Below are 26,191 nucleotides of genomic sequence, written 5' to 3'. Positions count from 1 at the left end.
GTTGCCCTACCATGGCGCCAGATCCTCTAGACACCGGATGATCACATACAATAAAATTGCCACCCATTACTGCCTTTCTCGCCGGGTCTACCTCCCCGGCACGCACGCACACAAATCACCATCCATCAAGAACAAACATGGCGTCCTTTGCAAACACATTTCTCAAACCCTCTAAATCACACCTAATAGAGCCAGCCGTACACCGTTCACCTAACTCTACAGCCTGCCGGTCCCTCGGCACCCTTCAGCACCTTATGTGGGGATGCCTGAAAGATCCCTATCCTCGTGAGACCCGACTAACAAACTGCCGCGTGTAGAAGAAAAGGTGCCCATAAGCCCCTGAACCCAGGAAATCACAACAAAAAAGTGTTATTGATGTAAAATCTGGCGTTGGCCTACCACGGCATGTGCAATATATTGCACACCGGGATTCAGTGCCCGAAAAAAATCACATATTGCACGTAATAAAAGAAAAGACAGTTCGCCAGCTGGAAATTGTAGCTATGACACTGTTTGAAGCAGTTTCTTGAGGAAGCTAAACAAAGAAAAAAACGTTGCAGCAAGTGCACCAAAACTTCGTGCGTTGAGAGCATCCGGGGTTACGGCACCTTGATGGTGACTGTTGATTCGAAAGCTCGGGCATGTGTCTGGCGCCCGCTGTCCCGAATGAGACAGGAGGCAATGGTGCTGTCGTGGTCGCAGATGGTTTTGGTGGCGGTCCTTCGTCACTTTCACAAACGTCCGGTTCCTCTCTCAGCAAATGGTGAGCAAGCAGCAGTTCAGTCTTCTTTGTATTGATAATTGATATTAATAAAGTGGAATTGATATCGATAAATTGATAACGTTGTATTATAAACCGAAAAAAGCTTATTTGGTCGAGATAAATATTAATTTACTGCCCGGTAATCGCAACACTACATATGGCGCACACACTCGAAAATACCTAATACAATGTACCTCGATCCCAGTTTGCAATAAAATGTACACAAAAGAATTAGGCGCCACAACAAACAAAATACACGAGTGCGCGAAATCAAATTGAGTTCTAGATGATCCCTACACATTCAAGAATGCACTCGACACAAATTTCAAACCATTCCGTGAAGCGGTAACAAAATAAGACCATCTTATTTGGCCGGGCCGAGTCGAACGACTTCACGGGAACAGAGGTCATCGTCAAAATGCCGCGCAAACAGAACCGCGCAGTTACTTCTCCCACTCTGCGCTAGATGGCAGCACATTTCTGTGCAATTCTTTGCACAGGCGGTCTTTGCTTCTACGGCTGTTGGACAACCGCCACGGCGCTAGAACGAGTGTGCAATATATTGTACACTGGTTCTAACGAGGCTATACGAAAATAACCACATGGGAGCAGTAGGAGGACGCGTTGCGCTGCCCAGACAAGGAGGCTCAAGCTTCACTGGCCGCCCGGGCAGCAGCGGGCGCCGCCAAAACGACGGCCACCATCTTCAACAAACTCTCCTCCAAAATAATCGTGTATCTTTTTTGAAGAAGCAGTACGGCTTTCCCTTTTCGTAACAAAAGATAAAGCCGCTAGGCATCCAATCAAGCCACAGTGTTCGAACAGCATCTGGTCCTGAGGTTGCGGCAGTGCTCAAAGCTAACCAGTTGACCGTGCTAAGTGGGACAAGAACGGTCCGTTCTCGACTGATTTAAAAACATGATTTCGCGCTTACTTTGATAAAAAACTTCTCCCGTGGCCATTTTTCTCGAATCCTTAAATATAATAAGGCTTCACATTTAATTAACGTAAACCCACCTAAATGACCCAATAGGACGACGAGCAATAGGTGATTACATGATCATTGCAGCAGTCGTTTAAAAATGCAGTCTAAGTAGTCATTTCCACCACACCAGTTGACCTCGCCTCCGTATAGAACAATAGGTCAATTCGTTTACTTAAACAGGTCCAGTTAAAATAAATCCTCTTTCGCCATTGTGACAAGGTTAATTTCATCAGACAAAAACTGTTTTATTAGGCTAAATGTACAAAAAAACTAGAATGGATGAAATGAATTTATTTGTACAGTGATGGTACGCTTGCGTTCTTAGGCACACCGGGAAATCCCCGGAAGACTTCCTTTTTAGAAGATACTTTCATAAGTTCTGTACATGTGGCGCCTTTTGTTTCATACACAGCACTTTTGTCCAAGCTTCCGTCTTTTACGAAGTCTCGTATTCGGGCATTCACTTGCACCGAGCATTGCTTGAGCAGCCAATGTCCCTTCCCAGGATAGTACACCACTGTGGAGCTTGCCAGCCACTTTCTGTTGTACTTCGCCACCTTGGCAGAGAGGAATGCATCGTTTTCTCCCCAAAGGATGAGCGTGGACACGTTGCTCGTACGATAGATGAATTTTTCTAGTTGTTCACTGTCGTTGTTGAAGGCACGGTAGTAGTTTAGAGCTGCTGTAAGCGCACCTGAAAGCAAATATTCCACGAAAAAAAAATTTGCAACGCTTTGGTAGTCCTGCTGGATTTTTTATTCTGGCACATTTGATATTTGCTCAAAAGCTTTCATATAAATGTTTAGTAGAAGCATAAATGCCAACCTAGAAACGTCGCAATAATTAAAGGTAATGTCATGCTTACCTGGTTTAGAAAACGTGTATTTTGCTGCATATTCCTCTTCTGGTGAAAACGTGGTGCCGTGTATTTGGCTCAAAAATTCAAAATCATGCATGATGAGATATTTTTCTGGCACAACAGGTTTCTGGAAAGGAATGAAGTACCTGCAAGATGAGAGGTGTCAGTGAAAGTGTTTACTCAGCAAAACAACCATCCGATTTCCGCACTGTTTTCTCGCGTGGTACCTGCAATAGTTATTACTTCTATGGGTGCGTACACGCATGTAGTCGCTCCTTATTTGAATAGTATACTGGGCGCAACGGCCATATGCACGCACAAAGCTCAAAAAAGTACTGTGAACTTGGGGGAATAAGGAGAGGTCTGTATTAAACTAGAAGGTAGTATGCGAAGACGAACTACTTAACGGAACTTTTTATTTTGCTCTAGTGAGGGTGTAGTTTCAACGCGGTGGTTTATTTTCACTACATATTGAAGTTGGAAGCAAAATTCTGATCTGTGGCTTTTGTTATATGTTAAGTACTTCCCAAGAGCAAATTTCGTTTATTTGTACTATCATATACCGTGGACGAATGTTGATGCCATGGAAAAAGATTTCCTACAAGGCTGCAGTGAATACGCGGTTCTATAAAGCGACCAGAAGCTAATGATAGTGATCGTCTACACCAGTTCAAAATGCAAAAATTATATTTAACGAGATCAATGCATTTTCAAATTTTATCGAATGCTCGAGTGGATGTCCCAATACACTGGTTGGTGCAACGCACAAACGAAGACTTCGGAAAACAGGTGAGGAATATTTAGACAATTATTTAGTTATACCACTACGCTAAGAAGAAAGTGAAAAAACTGGCTTTAACTTGGCCAGGGCCAGATTTCTAAAACTAAAAGAATATATAGGCTTTCATAAGACTGCGCAACAACACATTACAACGGCTCCAATTTGCGGAGAATGAAAGGCGGTACATAACATCGCTTCAAAAAAGCAGGTAGAAAAGCTGCTTTGTAGCGGCATACAATAGAAATGTAATACTAAAATAATACATAGGTATATTCTCAGAAACTACTGTTTCGATTGGCATTTTTCGAACAGTCCTTATGTGCTCTGAGGAAATAAAAAGATAAGCTCCACGGGCTAGTACCGAATGGTATATCTTAAGGTACGTTCGAAAATCGAATAAATAAATCGCTCCAAGCAAGTATTAGCCCACTGTAGCATTCAAGCATGTTAGCGCGACATATGCATAACAACGCCTTCACAAACTTTTTATGAGTGGAGGGGTAGCGAATACTTGTCTGTTAATGCCGATAACATTATGATTGAAAAATCAAGTATGCAGAAATTGCACTATATTCAAAAGCATTTGCCGGAATAGTTACAGTGCTCTCTCTAACACACCTGGTGATTAAATAGGTAAGGCAAATAGTGCAAACTTTTTCCGTAATTTAGAATACAAAAGTAGGGCATGCTGAAAAGCACGGTATGAACAAACACGTTTATTTCATAACATGCATGTTTGAACATTTTTATTGTTTTCTCCGCATACAAAAATTCAGCCATGTCCGCGATTCAGATGGGAAGATTTAGATGCGAAGATTCAGAAACAGTGAGCTGGTGGTCTTCACTAGGTTTAGCACCCTCTTTTTCCACAGTGAAATGTTGGCTTTCTGTAGCTTCAACTAGGCTTTTCTAGAGCGCTAACTTGGCTCTTCTTTAGCTGCAACGTCATCTTTTGTGTAGCTATGCTTTCCCCTTTCTTTGCCGACGCTCCGCTTCTTCCTCGGGAGAGGAAAATTTCTTAGGCCTGCCTATATTCTCGGTAGATTCGACACTGCTGCCGCCGAGCGCACCCCGTTTCTCACAACTTGGAGAACACCTGCATGTAATAGCTTGCGTCATCATTAGGCGCGGCCAATTCCCCACGCGCGCCTGACCGCCGGACATCTGAGCTACAATTCGCACTCCCCACACTTGCTCGTCGGCTCCTTGCCCCCTCGCCACTTCGCCTCACACCTCCAGCATAGCATTTTCTTCCTCTCCACTTAGCTGTGCCCAGTTTTGAGCGACGCTCGGCACGGCTCCCCACCCGAACATCTGCGCCGCGCTATGCACTCCCCACACCTCCTCTTCGGCTCTTTGACTTTTGCCTACTTCACCTTGCAGTTCTTGGCCAAGGATTTTCCCCCTGTCCACTTCCCTACGCCGATTTTTCACCGAAGCCAGGAACGGCTGGAATAACAACCTAGGACAATAGTATGCACAGAATAACAACCTAGGACAATAGTATGCAGAGGCAAGCTTCTTTCGACATTACATGGGTGTCCAACGATTTAAAATTTCAAGCGAACCTAAAGTCGATTATTTAATGCGTAGTATACATACAAGGATGTTCCTTACTTGCCCTGAAATACATAGCCCTTCTCCCTGAAGTCAGCTGCTGACTACCTTTATGTGCAACATCTTGAAGATGTTGCACTTTTTTGACGAAGTCTAATATATTACAGTTGAGTGCCAAATAAAAACGGTAGTCTCTTTGGAGCTGCTCAACGCAAAAAAAAATTATTCGCCTGCCCGTCTCTCAATCAATTTAGGCGCCAGGCCAAAGAGCTGAAAGAGTGGTCGGACCCAAATTTGAATCAAGCAGATGTTCTAACACGACTCTTACTTCTACATAGTACTCAGTGCATGGGGAAATAGGGCACATATCTGAGACAATATAGAAGTGAATAAACGCAGGACCATCGTGTTTGTTTATTTATCGACGTTATAGTTAGTCATAGTTACCTACTTATCAATTGTGGAAACCGAATTTGCTTCAGCGTGCGACGGTTGTTTATTTAGAGCCATTTTCAATGCGGCAAGTCGCAGTTTCGGTTTCAGCGGGTGCCACGAAGCGCGAGATTTTGTGCACACAAAGCTGACCATGTGACCATCGGACAGTTATCACACAGCAGAGCTGCCGTAGCACTGTCGAATATGCGTCGCTATCAGTTTCTGCGAATGCCCCCACGTACTGGTCTCGGGAGCCGCTTAATTAAAAAGCGACCATGGACATGACGAAGGGGCTGCGAGTGCGGGTTGCTGCTGCGACTAGAGAACAACGTGCGATGCTCGAGACAGTGGCCGGGAAGACGCGCGCTGGGTGCAGCTGGCCGCTCTACCCACAGTCCCACCTACAGATTTGTTCGGCTTATCACTGCGGCGGATATTCGACTGCCGCTATCGTCAGCAGTGCAGATAGTTATTGCAACCCGCAATCACATCATAACTGCTTTCTCATATAAACTGTTACGTTTGGGACTTTGGTCCAATTTCGCGCAGCGGTAACAAGCTCACACTTGTTACCGCTGCACAAGCATTACCACGCAAGCGTTACCACTGCACTACCTGCTCCGGGCTGCGCCACTTCGCGGCCGGAACCGCAGCCTGCACAGCGACCGTGCGGCTCGCTCAGTGCGCTCTTCGTGTCCCGGGCGCGTTCTCGCGTCCAGGGTAAGAAAAAGCAATACAAATAGAGTGTCTGGAATTGCTGTAGAACTTAGGTCGTGGCCAGCTGCCCGATGAACCGACGAAATCACGGCGTGTCCGCCGCCTGCGACCGGGTCGTTGGTTTCTCGAGAGCAGAAGCTCCAACCTCCGATTCGAGCGGCGAGCCGGACAAACGCCGGCAGTGCGCAAGCGGCCAACACAAACTCGTGTTGTGTAAGGATGTTGTTTATTTACAAAATATCTATGGAATTTGTATTGCGCAAGGTCTCCGCTAGCTGGAAAGGCCACCATGGAGCCGAGCTGATCGAATATTTTCCACGTGAGCTCCGTGGATATTCCATTCCTGGGACCGACCTTCTCGACGTGGACTCAGGAAAGGTATTCCACCGTGTTCCTGAAGGTCGACGCACCCAGACGACACAAAACCCCCGGTGGAAGGACAATCGGCCGAAATTCTACGTCCTTTGTTTGCAGCCGGCCGGGCGAGGCATGCTAACCCCAACGAGGCCTTCAACTGCCACTGCTCGCACGGTGGTTCGAACACTCTGTTCTGGCTCGCTCTGGCACGTGCCGTGACCCGCGCCCTTCCATGCTCGGGTGCACTGGCGTTTACTCTGGGAGCGAGCTGGCACGAGCCTCCGGGGACTTTTCCAGCAGGGAGTGCAGTCTCAGCCCCCGCCTAATTGACACCCATAGAGATATTATGGAAGTCATGAAAGTGGACGGTGAGCCAATCTGACCCGAATACTACGGAAACGACGCGGACTGGATTACCAGCCGCTAGCAACGAAACAGCCGAGCCAAGGCTAGGCTCACTGATTGAGACTCCCGAAATCAGGAAGGCTCCAGCCGAGAGCAGGCCCACCAGATCCAAAACCAGCTGGGCGTTGGCAGACCACGTCTGCGGCCTCTTCGAAGAGAAGATACCATGATAGTTATTCGACCGCGCGACGGCTTGAACACGTCGCGTGTGAGTTACGCACAGGTCTGTGACGGTGTGTTACGCGCCGCCGCAGTGGCGATGGAGAGGGCGAGTGACGACATCTTTCGCCTCCACCCAGCACAGAACATCATGGTCGTGAGTACGCCAAGAATGAAAAATGCCAAGAAGTATTGTAGCATCAAAGAAATTCAAGTCGGGAAGTAGACCTACGCTAAGACAGGGTATGTGACGGCACCCGACGACACATCGAAAGGCGTGATTCACAAAATCCCCAACTATGACACGCCAGAAGACATCACAAAGAGTCCGGTCCACTCGAAGCACCCCGCAATTCTCCAGGCGAGACGAATGGGAAAGAGGAGCTCGGTTATTATCGCCTTCAAAGGTACCAAAGTTCTGCACTACGTGTACTACCGTGGTGCGGAATATCGGTGCATCTTCCACAAGAACAAGGTGGAAGTCTGCATCACCTGCGGTCGTCTCGGGCATCGCACAGCTCTGCCCCAGCCCAAACGAAAGATGCTACCAGGGCTGCAGGAATAAAGACTCACCGATAAAGATAACAATTTATATCTAACATGCGCCATGTGCAGCAAAGCGCACATCACTGGCGGCAAAAAATTTTGCACCCGTTTCAAGACACCGTTGTTGCTCAAGTAACGGCAATGGGAGCAACAGCAGCCCTCTAGTCAAGAAGGGGGCGAAAGAAGGAGCTCCGGAATTTTCCGTGGGGAAAATCCCCTGAGCCGCGCTACGAGCAAGCAAGACCCCAACAAAGACATCGGATAAGACCGAAGAGAACGCTGCAACTCCTTTGCCCGACTCGCTCCCCCAGAAGCGAAAAAGCAGAACTCCGAGCGTCATCGATCTCGGTCAAAGTGGAAGACCAGCTGGGATTCAAGGTGGGCTCATTCACGGTCCTGCTCTAGCTACAGGCCCCAGACCAGGAGGGGTCGCTCGCAGTCATCGGAAAGTAACAAGACAATGCAAACAAGGTGACCTGGGCAGATGCGGTCTATTATGATTCTCCTAGCAGAGACGAAAAAATAACAGGGCCTTACCCTGTAGAACAGATTTGAAATGGTTAGGCTCAGGCAAATGCAAGGAAAACAGATATTAAAGGAAGAAATAGTAAGGCTGAACGCGGATAAGCAAACGCACGTGCAAACTGCTGCAGCGCCAATAGAAATGGGAGAACCGGAAACTCAAACCATGCCGGTCGCACTTGCGATGCAGACTAATGGCGATTCTTCACCGTCTTTTAAAAGGAAGGCAGGTGAACAACTCAAAGAACATAACGACACCGAATAACTACAACAATTAAACAACATTATTGACTGCAGGGTTAAGGCTATGGACCGAAGCATCCAGGCTGCGATCTCTGAGCTAACCGGCGCCATTAAAGATGACTTTGACAAGGTGGTAACCCGCCTTACAGCCTTAGAGGATACCCATAGGAACTCCAGCACGACTGGCGTTGGGCCGATCAAACCCTCAAATTCTTACAGTAGAACCGCTTCGGCGGACATGGCCAAATTTAACAAGGAAGAATCAAACTCAAACATTGGCCGGTACCAACGAGAAGTACTTGATTTGGTAATGGAACTTCCGTAGGTTTCGCCGGATATAAGGGAACCTGCAGCAGTTCGTAGACACCAATGTGCAAAAGGCGCCAGACGTAATAGCGCTGCAGGAGACAGGGGTACAGGCACATTAGCTGGGTATAAATTTATTGTCAGCGACTCTAAAACTTCAATTCGCAAGTTTTATTACAGATTGGAATGGATTAAGTGTCCTCACTCTCACTGTACTCTGAACAAATGGTTGTCTGCAGTATGGTGCCTCTTACAAACATACACATTCCCCAATCCGGTCATGTACGGTAATTGTTACCCGGGGCTCTACACGAGCGAATGTAAGCTATGTACGGGCAGGGCAGACTTGCGCCATATTATTTGGCAATCTCCCCAGAAGAAGAATCCGCAAGTTGCTTCGTTATTAATTATAGCAGCCATGAAGACAAAGCACAAGTTTGTGTTATTCGAAAGATTTCGTGCTTTATAATGCCCCCAGCGCTTGTCCGAATGCCAACGATGCCTTCTTCACTGACAAATTAATTAATCTAAGACAAAATTTTGATTTTCCCGCTAAATCGTGCATTTTCGTGGTTTCAATCATACCACAGCGCCTTGTTTACCGTTAGTGAACCTAGATGGCGCCACCACACCACGGAAAGCCGTTTTCTGCCTTTGGTTTGTTTGTGGACGTATTTTTACCTCGCTTGTTTTGCTCATGGAGACAATAGTTTCGTGAAGCATGGTGCACGCGCAACCAATACGGTCACGTAAGACATCGTCGCTTGCGTCAGTGGGCCAGTGTCCTCTGAAACAACCCCAAAGCCCCGCAGTCCTGTGCAGCTAAATTAAGCATATTGCGCGCAGTACCAACAGCCGCATACGCGTCGGTACTTCTATATTTACGTGTGCGTTCGTAACTTCCACTTTTTGTCCCACCATTCTTAGGGCTTGAAAACAAATGTGCCCTACATTTAAGTGCAAATAGCTCATTCGGCAAGCTAATAAGCTCTGCCTAATTTGCGTTTGCTTTTACCGCCCTCCGCCAATCGCAGAGCTGTCTGTTATGATATCATAGGTTCTGTGTCGGGAAATGAGCTAGTGGGTCGCATGACCATTCCATTTTTTCCTAATTAGGTAGCTTATTTGAGCGACGTTTACGTGGAAAGTGGTGTCAGTATGATTCTAATGAGACAACCTTTTGAATGAGCCAAACTTGTGTTTTCTCTTCATGGCGCCTTTAAGACCGATGAGCAGCGGGAGACCGCTCTGCGCAGCTCCGACCCGGATGTACAGACCTGGGCTGTCCAAATGGCCGAAGACGCAGGCCAAAGACTTCTGGCCGCCGTCTGAGGTGGGGGAAGAGGCTCCGTTTCCTTTGCTTCAAAATCATGCGGGACAAATAAATTTTGGTTCTCTCTCTCTCTCTCACTCTCTCTCTCTCTCTCTCTCTCTCTCTCTCTCTCTCTCTCTCCGCTGGCTGTTCGGTTGCGTTTCGCACACTTTAAAATTCATTTTCAATATGTTCTAGGCTGTATTTGCCGCTCACATTTTGCAGATGATCTATGCGTGTTCACACAAATCTATCTCCGAAGTTGTCAGGGCTTCAAAAAAATTACGCCCACTTCCCCTCGCGGGAACCCTGGTGTGATGCGACGCTGAGGGGGGGTTCAAGCGCAAGCGGAGAGCAACCGTCGACCGAAAGGACGCCGGAGAGCGGCACACCGGTTATATGCGCAGCGCACCCGAAGGAGAGGAGACCGCGGAAGAGAGAGTACTGCACATGCGCCGGCGCCAGTGCGTCTGCCGCGGCTATGACGCAACACAATCCAACACAATCCACTTTATTCCAATCCAATCCAAATCCAATTCAATCCAAGCCAAGCCAAGCCAAGCCAAGCCAATCCATTCGAATCCAATCCAATGCCCCTCGCGAGAGAGGGGCATCGGAGAGGAGAGGGGGTGAGCGGCGGAGAGCGCAGCTCGCGCGGCGAAGAGAATGGGGGAGGGGCGGATGCCGACGACGCCGGATGCAGGGACAAGGCGAGTGAATGAGATGCAGTCGCATCTAAAATTTTGTGTCAGTACCTCTATAAGCTATTTGCATGCCCCAACTGCCCCAGCTTGGCGTAGTGGCAGGGGTCAACGCGAGCGCAGGGCAATGCCCGCGCCTCCAACTGCGGGCTCGTTCTCGGTGCGCAACGAGGCTCCGATACATGTAATTGTGAGGTTTCATGCTTCGACCGGTTACCCGACGCGATCTGGCCTAATGTAGAGAGACGGTGAGTATTTGAGTGTAACACAAACTATAAGCCCTGTACACACTTTCTCTGATTGTGCCTGGCGGTTGCAGAAGCGGACAAGGAGCGTTCCAGAAGTCTTAAGATTGCCTTAGTTAATTTTAAGCCGATTTTATTCATTATGCACTTTTCTAGTACGCGTTACAAAGTAGCACAAAGCTTTGGAAAACGAATGTTACCGTGTTTTACCAGCGTGGCTACATGAGATGCCGACAACAGCAGACGCCAACAGCCCGAGGCCCTAAGGGGCTGCGCCAGTAAGAAATTAATATAACACAGAAGAGATCGGCTCGAGGTTTTCAGGGATATACCGAAACAAGAGGGCACATCAGATCACCCGGCAATGGCGACGTACAAAAGGGAAAAGAACGGGGCAGAATTCTACTGCATTCCTAGTGGGAGAAGCGAGACAGAGAGTACTCAGTACGGGACAGAGAAGAGAATGGAGGAGGGGATGTTACGTAACAATGGTATATGATGATGGTTGGGGTTTTTTGGCGCAAGGCCAGCTGGGGCAAAAAGCGCCAAACAAAATTATACAAGAGAAAACAGTGGCTACTAAAATGTGTAAGCCAGAATAACAGTAAAATCAAATAAAAGCAATGGAGATGGCTGGTGTATAGGGCCAGTGTTGATTACGCATGATAGGATATGAGGTTTAAAAAGTTAACATCAGACAAATATTTAAAAACGGGTTGCACAGAGACGATGGCATTGTCACCCAAAAACAAGGAATGGTGTAGCGGAATGTGTTGTCTGTATAGTTCCTTGAAGTGTCTGTGTCTTGTTGTGTCGAGTGCCTTGCATGTAATTAAGATGTGGACTACGGATAGGCCCTCCCCACACCTGCTACACGTGGGTCTTGGAGAGCCAGTGAGCAGGTGTGAGTGTGTTACATGTGTATGGCCTATCCGCAACCTAGCTAAGGTAACTTCAATGTGTTTGTTGTGTGAGTCAGTAGTGTATGCTCCCAAGTGTGGTTTTATTACGTGTAACTTGTTATCTGTCTGTTCACTCCAGTGTGTTTGCCATGCGTTGCGAAGTTGGTGTCTAATGTGTGGTTTCATGTCTGTGTACGGCACTGTTGCTATGTCCACTGTATTCAAGAGTGTACCAGCAGTGGTCATTTGATCTGCGGTTTCATTCCCAGCTATTCCACCGTGGCCAGGAACCCAACATATTGTTATTCCAAGACTTGAGGCGTATGCCGACATAAGGGCCTTAAAAACAAGATTGATTACATAATTTTTTGAGCGTTTTCTTGACAAAAGTGCACGTACAACACTAAGAGAATCTGTAAACATTATCGACTTTGAAATTTGATGTTGAACGATGTGATGTAAAACAAGTAAAATGCCGTGTGCTTCAGCCGTAAAAATGCTGTTGTGGGAGTTCATTCTTTTTTACACGTTGAGGTTGGGCCCATGCGCAGCACAAGACACAGCCGAATTTGTCTTTGATGCGTCGCAGTAATACTCTGCGCATTGATACTTCTCCTTTAGGAAGAGGAAATGCTGAATAATGGCTACCCTTGGTGCTCTGTTTTTGTCAAATTGCAGAAAGGACAAGTCACAACAAACTGCCCGGAGTTGCCACGGCGCAATAAAATCAGTAATGGGTGTGTTGTGGATGTGTGAAAATGACACAGCCAGCTCAGAAGCTTCTGCTCTCACTCTGAGAGGGAACGGCATGGAAATAGAGGGACGATTTGCAAAGAGCTCCTCTGATGACGCATCATGAATGGTTGAATTAAAAGGATGATTTGTCATAGACATGATTTTAGAGGCATACAACAAGTTAGTCTATGTCCTCTGGTAATACAGGAATCATTTGTGACACTCTGCATAGAGGCTTGCAACGGGGCTAGTGCGAAAGGCAACACAGGCAAGAGGAAGCCCCAAATGAAGCACCGGGTCAAGCATTTTTAGCGCCGTCTTCGTCGCGGACCCATAAACAATACTGCCATAATCCAAGCGAGATCCTACCACTGCAGTATAAAGCCGCAGGAGGAGCTGCTTGTCAGCACCATAAGATTGGTGTGACAGGACTTTAAGAATGTTCATTGTTTTTAAGCATTTGTGTTTAAGGTGTTTCAAGTGAGGGATAAATGTGAGTTTACTGTGGAATATTATTGCCAAAAACTTCTGTTCCCCTCTGACAGAGATTACTACACCATTAATAGAGATATAAGGGTCCGCGTGAATTCCGCGCTTTTGGGAGAACACAACACAAGTACTTTTTACAGGGTTCAGTTTAAAACCGTTTGTGTCCGCCCAGCCAGCAAGTTTGTTCACCCCAAGCTGGACTTGGCGTTCACAAATTGAGAAGTTACACGACTTAAAATATATTTGGACGTCATCTACATATACAGAAAAGGAACTGGTTGGTGGCAATGCCTTCCGCAGCGAGTTTATCTTAACAATGAATAGTGTGCAGCTCAGGACACCGCCTTGAGGAACGCAATTTTCCTGCACATATACATTGGAAAGTGCACGGCCAACCCTCACTCGAAAGGTCCTTTCCGACATGTAGCTAGCGAGGGTGTTCAGCATGTTGCCAGAGACACCAAACGACATGAGGTCACTCAAGATGCCATACCGCCAGGCAGTGTCATAGGCCTTTTCCATATCAAAGAAGACTGTTATGCACTGATTATGGATAAAGGCATCTTTCACACACGATTCCAACGCAACCAGTTGATCGTTGGTGGATCTCTCAGCCCTGAAGCCAGCCTGGCAGCTGTCGAGAAGACCATTGTACTCTAAGAAGTACATGAGTCTCCTAGTGATCATCTTCTCGAACAGCTTACACAGGCAGCTTGTGAGGGCTATGGGACGATAACTTGCGGGAGAGGAACGGTCCTTCCCCTCTTTCAGAAAGGCCACTACGATGGCCTCCCTCCATGACCTTGGGAGGTGCCCCGAAAGAAATATTTTGTTGTAGAGGTGAAGGACGGTTTTAAGTGTGTCTGTGTGCAAGTGTTGAATCATAGTGTATGTAATGTTGTCTGCGCCTGGAGCTGAAGGTTTACACGTACTAAGTGCAATCTTCAGCTCATGCAGTGAGAAGCGGGTATTATAAGATGACGTCGACTTATTACTGTCTCACAAGGACTTCTTCTCACAGGATGTTTTGTGTTTTATGAAAGTGTTGGTGTAGTGCGCTGAACTGGACACATGTTGGAAGTGTTGTGCGAGTGTGTTGGCCTGGTCTTCCAGTGTGTCCCCTGTTGTACTAACCAGGGGCAGGCTGTGTGTCTGTTGTCCTTTTAGTTTACGTATTCGTGTCCATACTTTTTGCGTGTCAGTGTATGAGTTGATGGAAGTGAGGAAGGTGCGCCAACTCTCCCTTTTCGCCTCACGACGCACTCGCTTTCCAAAAGCCTTTGCCCGTTTAAAAGAAATGAGGTTATCTGACGTGGGGTACCGGCGAAGGACACCCCACGCCTTGTTCTTGGCCTCTCGCGCCCGCCTACAGTCCTCATTCCACCACGCCCTCCTTTGGTTGCGCGGAGCGCTGGAGGCCTGGGTAATGTACTTTTAGCAAGCGTCGAGGATGTGCGCCGTGATAAGTCAGGATGCTTCCTCCACATGTAGGTGTTCTATGGTTGTGTGGTGTAGTTTAGATGCTTCTGTGAATATACTCCAGTTTGCTTTTGATTCATTAAACCTGTTATGGGAAGGTGGACTGCATGGGCCTTTACCTATATATGTTAGGGAAGTGGGGAAATAGTCACTACCATATGCGTCAGTGCCCACGCCCCACTCAAGACATGGAAAGAGAATTGCAGAACTAATACCCAAGTCGAGATGTGAGTATGTATTATGTCCTAAGTTATGGTATGTAGGCTGCTTTTTGTTGAAAAGGCATGCTCCAGAAGATGTAAGAAATTTCTCTATTAGGCGACCTCGGGCATCAGTTCTGGAGGAGCCCAAAGAGACTTGTGTGCATTAAGGTCGCCTGTTAGGATGTACGGTTCGGGCAGCTGGTCGACCAGTGCCTCGAAGTCAGAGCTGGAAAGTGCATAATCAGGACAAATGTAAATTCAGCATACCGTTATCAACCTATTAAAAATTATTGTGCGTATTGCTACAGCCTCAAGGACGGTGTTGAGAGCGATAGGGTGGCATGCTAGGGATTTCCGGGCTATTATGGCTACACCGCCCGAAGAGTGTGTGCAGCCAACCGTATCCTTTCTGAATACCATGTACCTATATATGAAATTTGTCTGATTGGGATTCAAATGCGTCTCCTGAAGACACATCACACTTGGCTGGTTCGAATGCAACATCTCATGGACATCATCAAGATTTTTAATGAGGCCTCTACAGTTCCATTGAGTAATATTTTCTCTTCCCATTATGGAGATTTTGAAGCTACTGAAGTCTGTGTGTATGTGTGTTCATGTGTCTTTCGGGGCTGTCACTCTAGGATTTGGCTTTTTGGGCCTTTCTGCTGCTGGCTTGGGCGTCGGAGGCCGCTCCTTGCGCTGCGTTGCAGGCAGGAACGGCCCGACATCCATCTCGTCGTCGGATATCCGAGGGGTGCCAGACGGACCGGGCCCCCGGACTTGGCCCCCCTTCGGGAGCCCTTCGTTTGAGCCGCCACCGCCGCGGGCGTCGGGGACGCCAAAAGTGGCACGGGCAGTGCAGTGGCGGTGGGAGCCGATGCGGGGCCCATGGTGTCCATCACCTCGGTACCCTCCAACGCACTGGATGACGGTTAGGCGGACGCGGGAGCGGCACCGGTCCCAACAGAAGTGGTTTGCACCGCACCTGCTGCTGCCTCAGCAAGCGGCGTGGTGCCGGGTTGGGCTGCGTGAGGCAACCCAGCGGGGGTGGGGGAGGGACCAGGTCAGACTCGCTGAACTGGGTCCCTGTGGACACCAGACGCCGCTCCGCCCACCGGCGAGCCGCGTCAGCGTACCTCCCGAGGGGAAAAGAGGCGAACCTCTTTCGCGCCTCCGGGAAGGTGATGTTCTCAGTTACCTTGATGCTGATTATCTTTTTTTCCAGTTGGAACTTTTCACACTTGCGGGAGTACGCTGCATGCGGCCCGCCGCAGTTCACACAAGACAGGGTATTGGATGGACAATTGTCGCTTGGATGATCATGCGCCGCGCATTTCGCACACGTCGTTCGGCCACGGCAAGAGTTTGTACCATGCCCGAACCGCTGGCACTTAAAACAGCGCCGCGGGTTCGGGAGGTACGGACGGATGGAGCAACGAATAAAACCTGCATTTATGTGTTGTGGGAGTACTGCGCGGTCAAAAGTCAAGATAATGTGCTTGGTGGGAATCTCCTTGTCGTCTCTGCGGATAGTGATGCGTCTCACGGCAGTGACGCCCTGATATTCAAACCGGCAAGGAGATCCGCATCCGTTTTGTTCAAGAGATCTGTCTCGGATATCACACCCTGCGAGCTGTTGAGGCTCCGATGGGATGTGACCCTGATGTCGAGATCAGCCAGCCTACTCTGAGCTAGAAGCTTTGCAGACTGCTGCTTGTCATTTATTTCGATTAGGAGTTCACCAGACCTTTGTTTTTTGCACTTATACGATTTTCCTCTTATGGCTTCAAGATACTTGGCGATCAAGAAGACTGACTGAGATGCAAGAGGGTGGGTTGGATTGAGGGACTCCGTGACAAGAAATCGAGAGTAATGATCTGCTTCAGATCATTGCCATCTTTGACATTTCGTCAAAGATGGCAATGGGGGAAACGATACTTCAGTGCGGCCCCTTTTAGGGGGCCGATCACGGTTGGGGGGGGGGGGGGGGGGGGGTTGATAATACCATACGGCATAGTATAAAAGCAGGGAGACATGGGTACTTTCTCCTTTGACCTTACCCTGGTAGTCAAAGAGGTCCCGGAGCTCCCTGCCTGGTAGACAGGAAGGGAGCTAATCGGCCGGAGCTTGGCCAAGGCTCCGACGGCCACCGTTTACGGCTTCTACCCTTCACCTTTAAACACCTCGCCACGGTTGGACACGGCTTATGTATGGGAGCTCGCGGTCCGCGGTGTCGCTGCTCACCGTCACCATGAATACTCAAGGTGCCCCGTGCGGGGGTAACAATGGTATAAAAAGACCGCCTTTTTCACACCTTTTCCGGTTGAAGCGACCATTTTATTGCCAATAGTTTCGCTAATGTCAATTGGAGCTCCTAAAGAAGAGATGGTCGGCCGTGTATGTGTGTGTGCGTGTGCGTGTGCGTGCGTGCGTGCGCGGGTGTGTGTGTCGTGGTTCAGGCTAACTAGCCTTAAGGCTTTGAATTTGTCATTAGTGTTTATCTTTATTTAACTAAGAAGCGAAAATATTTTCGAAAACTTTATAACCGTTATAAACGTTATAAACGTTATAAACGTTCAGAAACAACGTTATAAACTTATAATGTCACGCAACCACTTGATGGTATAGTAAATGTTCCCGCAAAAATTTTGCAGGCTTCAAAAGACGCAAGCTTATTATTAGCGTCGACATTTGTGTTAATGATGCCATTATTCACAGTGAAATTTCCATATCTCGTGAGATATTTGTTTCGTATTCTGTTGGAAAATGAGACGTCCACTGGTGATACATAATAAAACGTTTTCATAGGTACAACAGTGCACCCATAACCCGCAAAAATTAAAGATGGGACCGGTGCTTGGGACCCCATACAGAGCGCTTGAATTGGTGATAATAAATTGATAGCATTAGCGCTAGTATATCTGTACGCACTGTTATTATGTTAAAAGTTCGGGAATAGACAAGAACAGACAAAACATTATGAGAAATTTGGCATATCCTATTAAGCATAGCAATGTGTAGCAAGTTCGTGCGTGTGGTGCTCCCAACGCCTTTGCGCAGGTTTGCTTCCGTCGGGTGTGGCGACAGGTGTCCCGCCGGCGGGATTTGAATTAGCGGATTTTTACTACATGTATTCTGTACAATCTCTCCTTAATTTCTGCGATGCAAACAAAATTAAACACTCAAATACCTAGTTCAGTACAACGTTCTTCAGGTTGATGGGCCACCTGCATGCCGATGCGATTTTGGCATAGATTTCGAGGGATGGAAATAAATTGAAAATTTTCTAAAAGAGAGACGGAACTGTGAAATACACAGCCTAAGGGCTCTTTCTTTGTTTAAAAACTCGTACATGAGAACAAACAACTTTCCTGGAATACACATATTGCTAACCTGTACACCGAACTCTCGAAAAGTATATATATCAAATATAGAATCGGCCATTTGATACCACTATGGCTTAAACAAAATATCTACATTGCCCTCATTTATTCACGACTATGCTACGGGATTTTGGGGTGCGGGACCACTACTAAAACATGTTATAGCATGCTCGATGTACTTAAAAATGAATTTTGCCTATATATTTAGATTATCATGGCTGTTACTCAAATTTTGAGACGTCAATAATTTACTGAAAATTCAATGGTTCAAGCTGGCCACATCTATAATATGAACGTTCTGCAAATCATTTATAAACAAGACATACACAATCCAGTTAACATTGAATCTTCTAACTATCATCTCAGGATTAAAATACGGCACACTCCTAAAGAAAAACAAATTATGGTGAGCACTCCTTCCTGTATCAGTCAAGAGAAATAATAAATAAATTGTGAGAAAAATAAATTTCGATGCCAGTGAATCCACGTTTAAAAACACGGTTAAAAAAATGTATTGAAGGAAATCGCCTCCAATAGTGATATTCAATTAAGGGTTTCAAGTATATGTCGATATGTCCCCCTACAGCAAGATGTTGAGGGCATATGCAAACTAAAATACAGTATTACGTCATTTTGATGTATGTGTAATCGTTGAGACCTAATGCGTGCGAAGTACAATGTTTGTGCGTACGCTTTGATTCTCCTGGGCACTTTAGCCGCATGCTTTCGTTCATACATTCGGAAATCTATTAATGACTGGGTTTTTGTGTGCTACTCTTCTAGTATGATTGTGGTATTAAGTCTAAATTTATTTAAATTTGTGAAGCGACCGACATTGCAAAATTAGAGTCAATACAAAAAAAAGACGTCCGTTTTATCCGCCGAAGATATGACCGCGGTTTTTCGCCTACGTCCAACTTAGCACCTTTGGGTTTAACTCCATTATCTGCTCGGCGCCATTCAGAATTCTTAAAATTCCTGTTCACCTTGATTAATTCGCCGCGCTTGCCATCGCTTCATAGGTATCTGCAGTTTGCCACACTGTTCACCGCGGAAGCCAACACGCACGAAATATTACTCCATTTCACCCCAAAACTGATTTGTTAAAATATAGTTTTTTTTTTCTCTGACCATTGAGCTCTGGAACTCGATACCTGGTGATACTCGCGGGCTCCCTTTTGATCAGTTTCTGAGTGCAATATCAAATGCGTGCTAAGTAGAGATTTCTATGTTCTCCTTCTTTCTTTGGTGTTGCGTTTGTTTATTCTGTATCTTGTGTAGTATTGTGAACCACACAATCTGTGCTATACGCTCGTGTTTGTGTTCCTGCTTTTTATCACTTGATCCTTTGTATGCCCACTCCTGCAATAGCCCTAAGAAGGGCTGCAGTATGTTTAATACATACTGCAGCCCTTCTTGAAATAAATAAATAAATAAATAAACACTACTTTTGTGCGTACACTTTGAATCGGCTGACCGAGGCCTCTGTCACGCCGCCTGTCACGCCCCATCATCCTTTAGACTCCGTCTCCACATGGTTCTGCCAAGAAATCAAATCAGAACGAATCAAACACTTACCAAGCCATCATTTTTTGCACCAAGCTTTTCCGCAGCTGCTTTCCGAAGGCCTTCGGATGCATGCCATTGATGATCACCATCTTATCGATAAGTTGGAGGTCTTCGTGCAGCGTGGTGAAACAAAAGGCAGTCATTCCACCCCAGCCATGTCCGACGAGAACTACCTTTCGCTCTTTTCGGGGGTCTGAAGCATGCAATACATACAGGAAAAGAGGTCAGTGCATTCATACTTTTCGAGAAATATTTGTTTTTCTGGCTCCAACAAATTATTGGCAAAATTTGAACCAATCAAAGGCCTGGGAAAGGTAATGGGATTTTGTGATGAGTATTCTTTTGTTTGAGTGAAACAATTGCGTTTTCGATAAGAAACAACGCAACAAGAAACAAAAAATTTCAATTCGGAAAATTGCGTCATTTCATTGTGACACTTAACTGAACTAATTACGAAATGTGCTCATACCTGCATTAAATATCACACTTTTAACTCACAAATATGCGTGAAACCATTCATGTGTGTCATCATCATCGTCGTCATTAGAGCCGCTGGATAAAGTCGGCTTTGTTACGAGACGTTCGACGTACGCCGCCACCGACGGCGCCAAGGAGCCAAAACAAGTTACGCTTGAAATACCTATTCTAAATACCTATACCTATTCCTATACCTAAATGCCTGCCAACCACACCAATTCCTAAATGTCGGCGTCCTCCTCCTCATCAACATCATCGTCGTCATCGGCGTCGTCGTCGTCAGCCTGCTTATGCCCACTGCAGGGCACACGCCTCACCCGTAGATCTACAATTATACCAGTCCTGTGATATTGCGACTAATTTATCCCCGCAAACTTTTTGGTCTCATCTGGCCACAACTTTGTGCCGCCCCTCCCTAGCTGGCCTTCTCTAGGTATCCACTCTGCTACCCTTAATTACCTACGGTAATCTCGCCTTCGCAGTGCATGCCCGGCCCGCACCCATGATTGCTTAATTTCTAAGGCATATATGTGATTTTAAATTCAAAACTAATGTTGTGATTCGAAGGGGTATCGATAACGCAAAAACTTTATAGTGTTCTAGAATATGGGCAGTTTGTCGTCTGCGCCGCGTAGCAATAGTGGAGACAAGTAGCATGGATGCCTCCCGCCTGGGGAACCCGGGGTGCGCTGCACATAGGAATGCTGAACGGATCTGTACGCAGGTTGTACGTTTCGGGCGCGAAGCGCGCGCGCTACAAGACGTCAGATTTGTCAGCCGTGGTATTGCGCGCTTCTTTTCTGTCTATTTCCCGTGCTTTCAGTGTTGTAGTGAGGCAAATAGACGTAAAAAATCCGCCTGGTACAACAGGACGGCGCTCAACTGTACGCAGCAGGCCTAGGAGGAGACACGCTCTCTTCACCGCGTTCTGTACGAGCCTGCTAGCTGCAAAAATTGGGCACGCAAAATAAATTGAGATGGTATATGCTCTGGAACAAAGTACAGTCAAACCTCGTTATAACGAACACGCATATAGCGAAATATTGGCTCTACAGAACACAATAGCAACTTTGGGTTGTTGCGCTTCGTTTCAGTGACACCTATTCTTTTTATAACGAAACCGAAACCGCGAGAGCCGTGCACGGTATCAGCTATAACGACGAAATATTTCGATCGCCCCGAGGCTCGAAACTTGAGAGATGCATAAAAGAGCAAAATTAAAAAATAAAGACAAAACAGCAATTCGTTTAATAGGTTGTAAAACTACAAAGTGGAAAAGGCCGTTTCTTCTATGGACACTGTGAAAAAAAACGTCCTCCTGGGGTGCTGTGAAAAGCCGCCAGACGAAGATCACATCATAATTCAAATTTACGAAAACGCAGCCCCGTTTGGTCAAATGAACTTCATTCTGTTCGAATTTCTCATTCTCTTCTTCCGGTGCATTTAATTTGAAATGCAACAAGAAAACAGGTAAGGGTTTTTTAATGTATAGCAGGTTCGAAGCTTGTAATAATGCGTTTTAGTATCAACAGTTATTGCATGAGCCAGATTAACTATTTCTTACAGCCGATATTTACCTCTACTTTTACAACAAATGTCGGATATAAGATACTCATTTACCGGCTTAGTACTCCTTCGTAATAACGAGCGTCGACTGTAGCGTAGTTTGAGGATGACATATTTTAAAGCCTTCCTTAATTGAGCGCATATACAATAAACGACAATCAGAAGCGGGGTTTCGGGCATCCCTTCAGAAAAATTACAAGTGGCAATAGAAGCTGCCCCCGCGATATTATTAGAGACAGTTATGCTTCAAATACCCTGTCAAGGAAAAAGAATTGGAGAGCATTTTGCGACAGCGTTGATTGATTGTAGGGTTTAACGCTCCGACGCAAGGCAGGCGATGAGGCGCGCTGTAGTGGAGGGCTCCGGATTAATTTAGACCCCTTGGGGATCTAAATCTTGGGGAGCTTTTTGCCTCCATCAGAAAAGCGGCCGCCGCGTCCGGGAATCGAACCCGCGACATCGTACCCAGCTGAGCCACGCCTTAGACACTGAGCCATGGCGGCAGGTCTGCGACTGAGTTATTCCTTCGGAAAAGCGGACTCGACATGCAGGTTTATAGCAAAGTAAACAATGAAGAGAGCCAGATATAAGCTTACAAACACGAAGCGAATTGGATCACGCCGTTCAAAACAAGAATACGTCATACGGAAGTCTGAGCGCTTCACCAGCGTTCTCCATATTATATATTTGGGAAGAGAAGCAGACCAGATAGTAGTATTCAGCTTTTCCGGAATAAATTTGAGAAAATTAGTGCCCTGACCATATAGTTTCTTTTTAGCGTAGAGGTGCTGAAAGGAGTGCTCGTACATCGCAAGCGTGTTGCATTCGCGTACAGTTCCGCGCACAAGAGTCGGAAATTCTCATGGATTTCAAAAGTTGTAACAATCATGTCATCAGGCATCTCAAAGGACGAAATTCTTCCTAAGCTGCAAAAAATACTTCCTCCAACTTTTAATGAGCGGAACTGCATGCTCCAAATCCAAAATCCGGTCTCTAATAAGGACACTGGAGAGAGACCGTCCTTCTCAGTTTCTGCTTTCACGCAACAACACTAAACAAAAACACAAGCCACAAAGACAAAAATGCAGCCACAATGACTGAAGCGCTTGAAATTAAAGCTTTGAATGTCCCTGTTGCCTGCCTAGCTTAGGTGCTGAGCATTTTGTTCGGGTGCTAGGTACGCGACATCTTGGATGCCCGGAAGGCTTCCTGCTGTAGATCAGCATTTTAGTATTTTGCAGAACTTAGTGAGTTCAGCGAGGACGTGTGTACAGCTAGCAGGTTGAACGGAAGCCCATTTAATCACAACGGAATGTCCTCAATGAAACAATCAGTGGGGATTGTAACGCATGTCTTTGTGCGTTCAAGCTCATAGCTGAAAGCCGCGAAAAAGCAGGTCGTCGAGGCAAACTAGGAACAAAGGCGCAGCCAGGGTTCCGGCGCAGGATTTTTCACCGCGAGAATAAAAAAGCAGACTTTGTACACAGCGAAGCGCGGTTGTATTGAGCTGAATTTAGTTCAGCACCATTGCAGGCTTGATGATTCGTGACGTACAAGAAACTGGACAGTTACATCTACGGGCCGCCGGGGCCCAATGCTGGCCACATCAGTGCAGCGGAGCTCCTCCAACCGGTACGGCGCTTTCGGGCCGCCCGGCACACTGTCCACAATTCTAAGACACGGCAGTAACTCTGAAAAATGGTTAAATTACAGGGTCTCTGTAATGTACTTGCAAAAAATGGACCTCTCAGCTTCACCACATTGTTTAAGCAGATTAACGGCAAACCTATTGTGGATGCACCTGGCGCACCCATAACTGGACAGCTGTTTTCTTCAACAACCAGGCGAAATACGCCATTCTATTATGTTCAATAAAGGCATATGCGAAAATAACCGAGCCTAGTTTACAACTCTTCTCATGCTGGGAGTAGGAAAGAGCAGAAGTTTGGTAGACATAAAATACTTCCTCAAATTCAAAATCATATTCTTGACGTCTTCAACAAGATTGGTCATCATGTAGTCCGCTGAGTCTGGTGGCTTGGACGTCTTACCGTACCCGCGCATGTCAGGAGCCACTACACTGCAAAAAAGACATGAATTGTGGGTTATAGTATAGAAGCGGACGTGTTTTCTTTTGCCGTAAAAATAAACACAATACTCAGCGGTGCTGAGAAGACTGGGTAATAAAGCTTTTTTCAGTATAAAACGTAACTATCTACAGAGCCACGCACACAATTTTTTTTCAATGTCAAACGCATCAACCCCGAGCGGCCAACAAATTTCTTTCCTTCTACACCGGCCACTCTCCCCAAATAGCTAGCCTTTCCAGTGATTTAGTAACGTGGACGGTTAATCTTGGGGCGACGCGCCGTTGAAAGTGGCAATGTTGGTGAATGGTGCTCCGCCATGGTTCTGAGTTTTCTAACGCTGCCGAGAGAATTGTTTCTTTGGCAATCCTAAACATCGGTTGCTTTGGCAACCAGGCACAAGCAGCTCTCGAATTCAGTTACGGTCGGCTAATCCCGGTTAATATCGGGGCCCCATCTTACGACATGTGGGCATTGCAGTTTTGCCACTCCCTCGCGTTGGGAAGGGGGCGATATGTTTTTATTGCGAAATACAGGAAGCGATAGTTAATCAGCACGCGTGGAGGGAAAAACTTTGAACTGGACAGTTTCCCTCTTGCGCTGACGGCGAAACTTTGTTAAAACCTGTGTCACTGCCATATAGCCAAGAAGTATATATCTGGCGCTTCGTAGCTACAAAACTACACATATATTGAAACGTGTTTTTTGAGTCGCATGATAAACAACAACGTTCGCGATTTGTGGAAGACCAAAAAATTCCTAGATAGCGTTTTAATATTCTTTTCAAAATTAGAGCGAAATGTCTGACTTACATGCAACGCATAGCATTTTTCAAAAAAAAAACATTTATTCTACGTAAACTACAATAAAGAAAAATAAAAACTTACGAGTGAGTAATACCAAACTGAACTCCTTAGTTTGCCGAAATGCACAAGCACGGGACGTAACATTTGGCAGTTTCTGAAAGTTGGCTATGCTGGTTATTTTAATTACAAAAACTTAATTTCTTAAACCAAAAATTCGATATAACAATTACAAGTGGTTTAGCTCGCCTATGCCAGGATATACGTAGCGTGAGTTAAGGTTCAAGTAAATTTCACCATCTTCCCGTAGGGGAACCCTGAGTAGTTTGCGAAGCAGCCATGGGGTCGACCCGATTTCCCACTAGTTTTCAGTTCGATCGTGGCGTTGCGGGAGGAGAATGACGGGAGCGGGGCGCGCGCGCGCGTCATTTATACATTATTTTTCTTGCTAGAGGCGGGCGCCGTCATTTCTTTTTTCTAACTACATGCTAGCGCCGTCTATGAAGCGAACGCCGAAACCGCTGCGCTGGGCTGTTAAGTGCTCCGTTCTTCCCGTGCGTCTGCTCGGTACCCGTGCATTACCGAGTGAACCGTAGTGGTTTGGCGTTAATTTGGCGGTTTCAGTGCTTGCGTGTGTGTGTGTGTGTTCTGTTTTGTTTTCACCATATGCGGACGGATTTTAGGTCCTAATTTGCTGCCAGAGCGGAAGATGCCGACCCTGGCATCTGTTGCGAGCAGCAGTAGCACTGGTGGTGGTGGTGCCGGTGGTGCGCCGCAGTTCCGCGACGCAAACCTACCGGTATGGCACGGACTGACATAGAAATCGATATCATGGAGTAAATACGTGTTTTCAATGTCACCTTGCTTGTTATCTTCACCGATTATACATGTTTACAGAAGCACAGACGTCGAATGCGGAGTGCGCACAGCATATGTGGGTCACGCTGATCCCCGCTCGCGATTGACTTTCGACGAAGCGATGGCCACGCTGTTGACATTGCAAGGCAATATAATCTTTATTAACTAGGCTTATGACGGTTACTGACGAAACGAAATTACCTAGGCGGAAAAATAACACGACCGCACAATCAGTCAAATTACTATTGGAAGGTTGAGCAGAATGATCGACATTTGGGCGAGTTATTACTGGTTGATCATGATCGTGATCATAATTGGCCTAACTCTGGGCAGCGCATGTGGCCTGTCGCTCGGAGCCCACCTTTGTGGAACCGCTCCTTGCACCACAAATGCTTTACGGGATCAGCCGTACGGTTTTGTAATTGTAGTGCGTTAAATTCCGTGACAAGGCAAAAGGATTAGAAGCTTTCCCTTTGACCGCATTGTGAACATGTTGAGCTATTTTCCAAATGAAGCGTTCACGTATCTCGAGCTGCGTTTCCACATTTTGCTGCCTGCTTATCGTGCTATCGACCAGCAGTGTGCGATGTAGAATTTTATCCTTTCATATCGTTTGGCAGTGTAATGCGTTCGCCTAGATAAAAGTAAACAAAACGCCGTGATTTTAAAGGTTAGATTAGATGAAAAGGGGATGGTTTAATACCAATCTGCTACAATGACCAAATAATATATGGTATTTTAAAT

At 46.5% G+C, this 26,191-nt stretch overlaps 1 protein-coding gene across 2 annotated transcripts; it reads right to left on the bottom strand.

Annotated features, from left to right (window-relative positions):
* Positions 1-1,968: 1,968 nt before the first annotated feature.
* Positions 1,969-24,578, bottom strand: LOC144164236 (epoxide hydrolase 3-like). 2 transcript variants are annotated; one of them, XM_077694757.1, is made up of 4 exons: positions 23,667-24,578; positions 19,666-19,849; positions 2,614-2,753; positions 1,969-2,442 (listed from the first exon to the last, which is right to left on the bottom strand). In XM_077694757.1, the coding sequence occupies exons 1-4, from the start codon at positions 23,761-23,763 to the stop codon at positions 2,039-2,041; spliced, it is 825 nt and encodes a 274-aa protein (XP_077550883.1). In that variant the 5' UTR covers positions 23,764-24,578; the 3' UTR covers positions 1,969-2,038. The 2 variants fall into 2 exon arrangements, with proteins under 2 accessions (XP_077550883.1, XP_077550884.1); XM_077694758.1 differs by having other exon boundaries at positions 1,970-2,442; positions 21,017-24,573.
* Between the last annotated feature and the right edge of the window lie 1,613 nt (positions 24,579-26,191).

Source organism: Haemaphysalis longicornis, unplaced genomic scaffold, assembly GCF_048455015.1.
Source record: "Haemaphysalis longicornis isolate Haplotype H1 unplaced genomic scaffold, Haemaphysalis longicornis Haplotype H1 scaffold_13, whole genome shotgun sequence".
NCBI classification, from domain to species: domain Eukaryota; kingdom Metazoa; phylum Arthropoda; class Arachnida; order Ixodida; family Ixodidae; genus Haemaphysalis; species Haemaphysalis longicornis.
The sequence above is the reverse complement of the archived record's forward strand: the minus strand, read 5'-3'. Positions and strand labels throughout refer to the sequence as shown.